The following is a 6,000-nucleotide window of genomic DNA, read 5'->3' as shown; positions in this document are numbered from 1 at the left end:
AGGAAAAAAGATCATTGCCGTATTCTTTGGTCAGAAAGGTCATTTCGCGACGGTTGTGCTAGACGATGGAAGGACAGTTATTGCAGACTGGTATGTCAATCGCTGTTTGCCTGTTGTCTTGGAAAAAATTCGACAGCAGCGCTCTCGAAGCAGGATCCTCCTTCACCACGACAATGCTTCAGCGCACTCCGCAAAACGGACTGTTGAATATTTGACTATGGCAGGTGTCAAGATAATGAGTCATCCACCATACAGTGGCACTGGCACCCTGCACCCTGCGACTTTTAATTATTCCCAAGAACTAAAGATAAAATTCGAGGTATTTCTTTACCAGCCCTGAAGATCCTGTGAAAGCGTACGAAAATACCATAGAAGAGACCCCTAAGGAAGAATGGGTCCACTGCTTTTCTCAGTGGTTCCATCGAATGCGACGATGTGTAGAGAGGATCGGAGATTACTTCGAAATACAATAAAAGTATTGGCAACTTCATTAAGACTTTTTTCATTTTCTAAACATTTTTAGTGTTATTTAGGTATGATCCCGATATTGGACCGAACTCATGTCATATAACACCGGGTATCTTTTGACTAGTTCTGTTAATTGGTCATCAGTCACTTTTATAAATACAGAAAGTTCTCGCAAAGCTAATGCGTGGCGTCGGGTGTTAACTAGAAACACACTGCTTAACACGCTTCGGGTAGCGTGAGTTATCCCCTATTCCTCGCCACACGCCTATCTAGCTGGACTTAATATTACCGCGTGGGGGGGCGTGTGATCACGTGGCGTGTTGCAAATATGTTTCTAAACGTATTTAATTTATGGGATTGATTAATACTGACACGCGTCGGATATGGTGGAGTGGCGTTGCGTTTTGATAGTATGTCTTGAGCTTGATTCATTAAATTTAATTCAAATGTAATATTTTTGAATCGTTATTATTATTGACTTTATTTTAAATTGGTTTTTCTTGTTAAATTTTTGGTGAATAATAAATATTATAGAAACAAAATTGCAATAAATATAAAAACAATGCTATGCTATGCTGGTTGAAGCGCAGTGTGACGTCAAAGTCTAGATAAACTTAAGCAATGGTTTCTAGATATTATATTCGGTGTTTAGCGATTATTTTATGTTGGTTTTATATTATTCAATGATCAGTATAATTATTATTTATTATATACAATGACCGTTTTTTGTGTTTTAAACCCAGATTTTATTTCTGCTGAATTGAAAAGAGTGAAACTGTTAACATCAGTTTGCTCGGATAGTTGAGTCTCTTGGAACTAGAAAAAATACTTTATCTGGTCACGGACTAGTAAAAAAATAAGGATTCCGTGTCATACATTAACGTGTATATACATAGCCCCACGCACACACTTACACTAGTATAGGCCGATAGGCGGCCATTATGAGGTGTGACAGATCAGTTTGCGTCTCAATAAAATATTTAAAAAATGTGCGTTGTGAAAAAGTTTAAAAACGATACTATATAAGTATTTGTGGCCGTATATGATTATTAAAGGGAGAAATAATTTTTTAACTAGTATCCCCCGTAACCGCACCCACTAGCATAACACTGCTTCACTTGCTAATATCACGGTGCGAACTCCTTTTTTTTACTCGTCCGTACACGGACGCAAAAAGTGCACTAGATACATCTAGTGCACTAGATACATCTAGTGCACTTTTTGAAGTACTTTTGCAGATAGTAAAAAATAGAAATTATCACATAATTTTTTAATTTTAAAAATTTTCAGTGACAATGTGTTCAATTGCAACCCCCCAGTTTTAGATTAAAGAATAGCTAATTGTTTTACACCTTGTTCTACTACATCTATAATGACATTAACACGTTACGAATATATTCTCTATGGCAAGCATCTGCACAATAAAAAATTGCAAATTTGAATGTTCGATGTACATGTACACATTATTTTACTATTATCCAAACAAAAATACAAAATGATGTTTTTGAATAAACATATATAACTTGAACAGCTTACAAATCCAGAATGTCCTTTACGATTCTTTGTTCATTTATATTAACTTTTTATCTAGTAATATGGTTCTTTGATTCATTTTTTAAGGTAAAGATGAGAACATTACAATTAATTATTTAATGTATTAAATGGCATAGAGGACTTAACAATTATTTGTTTATATTGCAGAGCTGCATGCATTATCCATATTATGCATTCCTTGAAGGTACTGGTCTCCAAGTGGGAATACTAAATTTTTGCTGGACAACATCTGCCTTTAATAGATTCTTGTACAGATGGAGTAAAAATCTTGCTAGATTATTAAGAAAATGGTTTTCTTTCGGATATTATATAACAGTTTGCTTATTTCTCCCATTTTCAATTTGGACATTAGTTTCATTAATAATTGATAACTTTACTACTAGTATACAAATGGGTGTAACAGAAGTGAAAGCTATGTTGCCAGGAGTGAATATTCCGGCTTCAGATTTCTGGATTTACTTCTTGGCTATTGGATTGGGAACTGTGTTCCATGAGTTAGGACATGCATTTGCTGCAGCACAAGAAGATGTACCAATAGTTTCAGTTGGGGTGTATGTATTTACAATTATTCCAATAGCATTTGTAAAACTTAATACGGAGCAGTTGAACAGTCTACCAATAATCAAAAGGCTTAAGATATTCTGTGCAGGTGTATGGCATAATATTGTCCTCTCATTTTTTGCGATGACATTATTTTTTATAACTCCAGTATTGTTCAGTATTGCCTATAAAACTGACATTGGAGTTAGAGTAACAGATATTACTGCAGATTCACCTCTAAAGGATGCTAGAGGTCTAGATAGAGGCGATGTTATAACGGCTATAAATGCATGCAATATCAAAGATTCATATGATTGGTCATACTGCCTTCATGTAGCACATGATAGATTTGGTATATGCACTAGTGCTGAATTTATTGCTCAAAACGACGAAATCATAGTGGAAACTGTTAAAGAATACGGTGTTATAGAATGCTGCAGGAAAGATGATCACTACAGCTTCTGTTTTGAGTATATGGAACCTAAAGTTGCTGTGGACTCAGTGTTGCCAGGCCAATATTCTTGTCTGAGGCCGAGGGATATGGTGAAGGAGAAACTGGTAAAATGTACTGAAGTTGGAGGATACACATGCCCTCAGAATATGCATTGCTTAAAGCCATCTTTAAACAATCATACATATTTTATAATTATTGAAAGGGAAGACAACAATGCTGTTATATTTTTGGGCTGGCCGTATGATATTTACAGAAGTGTCTTTGTTGACCAATATTTCCCTCGTCTGAGTGTTTTCTCAATCTTCTCGCCAACCCAGTGTGAGAAACTGCTTAAATTTGTGTTTTTGTTCTCTATGGGTATTGGTTTTATTAATATTATTCCTTGTTATGGCACTGATGGACATCATATTGCTAGGAATCTTATACAAATGTTAGCAAGATTCTTAAATAAAAGTGGTGATTTTGTAAATGTTTTCACATTTTTAACAGTATTGGTAGGTACGGGTGTTACAGTGCCTATGTTAATTTATTTATTTTACAAAGCAATATTTTTGGATGAATTAAGTTATTAAACTTAAGTGTTTCATTATGTAAATAGTTACACCAAATTTAGTCATTCTTGTTTTCAATAGAATTAAGTACCTAGTTATTTATTTTAATATTATGCACATAGTTATTGTGATACTTAAGTATACAAATTATTATAAATACATTGCACAAAATATGAAACTTGATTTTTTCTTATGATAATAAGGGACGAGACGAGCAGAACGTTCAGCTGATAGTAATTGATACGCCATGCCCATTACAATGCAGTGCAGCTCAGGATTCTCAAAAAATCCAAAAATTCTGAGTGGCACTACAATTCGCTCGTCACCTTGAGACATAAGACGTTGAGTCTTATTTGCCCTGTAATTTCACTAGCTATGGCGGCCTTCAGACCAAAACACAGGCAGAAATAGGTGCCCTTGTGGTACCCATAATCTAGCCGGCTTCCTGTGCAAACGAGCACTGGTTAGATTTTAAGTTATGTTTAGTCTTACATTTTCAATGGAAAATTTGGCAACAGTATTTAGGGTTGAGGATAATAATTATAGATCTGAAGCTTTGTATAATTGATGGTAATAATATAGTTAATTACCTACTTATATGTAATATTGCTGTGATCTAGTTTTATCAATAATTACAAAGCAATATAGGACAAGTTTATTGTTAGTATATAAATTAAAATTAATTATGACAGAAAGGTAATTTATTATTATTTACACCTATAACCTAAGTATTATCTGCATAAAACTAGCCATCACTTAGGGATAGAGATCTTTGTAAATCTTTTAAAGATTTCCTTCCATAGTGAAGCATAGATTTTATTGTGACTATGTCTGTATGATGTTGGTTATTTCGGAAATCATTTTTAGTCCATTCCTCGAGTTCTTTGCGAGTTTTCGCATCGGGCACTTTCCTTAGAGTTCGAAATATGTCTTTGTACAATTTTAATACCTCTTGGCGGAGCAGAAACTAAAAAAAATTGCATCAGTAATTAAAACTAAACCATTTTTACATTTAAGTACATGGTATATAATATTAGTCAACACCTAGCTCCAATCTAACCTGTTTTAGACTTAAGGCACCTTTCGGGAGTTTTGTAGTCATTATGTTTGGATATTTATCACATGATAATATGTTCAATTTGCTGATTTTACTAATATTAAAAGAAATAATGTTTGGTATTAGTTACTTTTTCAATCCTTTTGTAAACATAGATTTTTCCAATCATTTTCTTTGCCCTAAGTCACTGTCAAAAGTCATAACCAAAGAGTAAAATAATACTAAGTAAGTAGGTTATAACCATGATAATATAACTCGATTCAAGGATATTATATTATTTACTCTGACTGTTTTCCGATTACAGCACTATAGCGCATTATGCGGCATAATGCTCAGCTTCAGCTTTGCACAATCGAGCACTCTAAAAAGTACTGCTTTCACGTGATGCGTAGAATAGATACCAATTCAGTGGCAGAAAATTAACGTGTTTTTTTCTATAAGTTGCCATTGATCCAAATTTGATTTATAATCGGTTAGTAATATTGTTTATTGTTGAAAAAATTTTGAAAGCTTTCTAGTAGTTTTTTAGAAATAGTAAAACTTAATTCAGACTGTGCTAAAAGAAAAATTTAAATATGGATAAAGGTACAAATTTACCGAAAAATGATTTAAATATTCTTCGTTTATTCTATTTTGGTTTGAGCTGATGGTCTTGTTACCAATGCTCTAAATAAATAAAACTAAAACTAATGAAGGTACAAATATTGGCTATTTAATTTTATATACCACATTTAAAATGTGAATACAATTTCATTATAAAATTCTAAAGTATGCACAAATTTATTGAACAGAAAAATACTGTTGTCAACATTGCAATGGCATGATAGAATCATTTAATGAAGCAGACATCATAAATGTTTTCATGGAAATGAACATATTTATCAAAATGAAGAAGACAACATCTTATTTTCTTATCACGTAGCACTCTGCTGGTGCATTTTAAAACTAATTCATATTCCAACTAAGCATCAGCAAAATTCGGCATTGTGCGGCACTGAGTCGCATTATGCTCTGTAATTGGAAAACTACCTCTAATCACTGACCTCTGCTATAAACCACTGGACTGGCGGCTGTCAAAGTGCTCTTGTGCCTGTTTGATATTCAACATTTTGGCGCTGTTGGCTATATAGCGAGAGTCTGCGGTACTAAAACTAGAGATGACAACCTCAGCAAACATGGATAGATGGTGAGAAACTATTTACAAAAAAAAAATTGTACTTTATAACGTTGATTCTTGAAGTATAAATAACACGGAAAATGAACGAAATAATTCAAATGCAAAATTATTTCAGAGCATTGTACGTTCCTTCGCAGCCATTTGTATTATACGTCAAAATTAGTTCTCTGGACGCTCGCGTGTGGCACTTCAATTAGGC

General features: G+C 33.6%; 2 protein-coding genes across 2 annotated transcripts; one reads left to right on the top strand and one right to left on the bottom strand.

Annotated features, from left to right (window-relative positions):
* The first annotated feature begins 1,892 nt into the window (after positions 1–1,892).
* Positions 1,893–3,745, top strand: LOC126974448 (membrane-bound transcription factor site-2 protease). The gene is made up of 2 exons (XM_050821940.1): positions 1,893–2,088; positions 2,170–3,745. Exons 1-2 carry the CDS (start codon positions 2,014–2,016, stop codon positions 3,586–3,588), a joined length of 1,494 nt encoding a protein of 497 aa, XP_050677897.1. The 5' UTR covers positions 1,893–2,013; the 3' UTR covers positions 3,589–3,745.
* A 505-nt stretch (positions 3,746–4,250) lies between these two features.
* Positions 4,251–4,818, bottom strand: LOC126974503 (LYR motif-containing protein 2). Its single transcript, XM_050822019.1, has 2 exons — positions 4,628–4,818; positions 4,251–4,534 (listed from the first exon to the last, which is right to left on the bottom strand). The coding sequence occupies exons 1-2, from the start codon at positions 4,667–4,669 to the stop codon at positions 4,313–4,315; spliced, it is 264 nt and encodes an 87-aa protein (XP_050677976.1). The 5' UTR covers positions 4,670–4,818; the 3' UTR covers positions 4,251–4,312.
* Positions 4,819–6,000: the final 1,182 nt, after the last annotated feature.

The sequence above is a fragment of the Leptidea sinapis genome, chromosome 32, assembly GCF_905404315.1.
Source record: "Leptidea sinapis chromosome 32, ilLepSina1.1, whole genome shotgun sequence".
NCBI classification, from domain to species: Eukaryota; Metazoa; Arthropoda; class Insecta; order Lepidoptera; family Pieridae; genus Leptidea; species Leptidea sinapis.
Note: the sequence above shows the minus strand (reverse complement) of the source record. Positions and strands in the feature narration are given on the sequence as shown.

What these genes read in the sequence shown, in the direction of transcription:
- LOC126974448 (XM_050821940.1), top strand. Translation starts at nt 2,014, where the DNA reads ATGTCCTTTACGATTCTTTGTTCATTTATATTAACTTTTTATCTAGTA. An exon ending in TCTTTGATTCATTTTTTAAG is followed by an intron (nt 2,089 to 2,169) that starts GTAAAGATGAGA and finishes TTTATATTGCAG; the next exon opens with AGCTGCATGCATTATCCATA.
- LOC126974503 (XM_050822019.1), bottom strand. Translation starts at nt 4,669, where the DNA reads ATGACTACAAAACTCCCGAAAGGTGCCTTAAGTCTAAAACAG. An exon ending in GTGCCTTAAGTCTAAAACAG is followed by an intron (nt 4,535 to 4,627) that starts GTTAGATTGGAG and finishes AATTTTTTTTAG; the next exon opens with TTTCTGCTCCGCCAAGAGGT.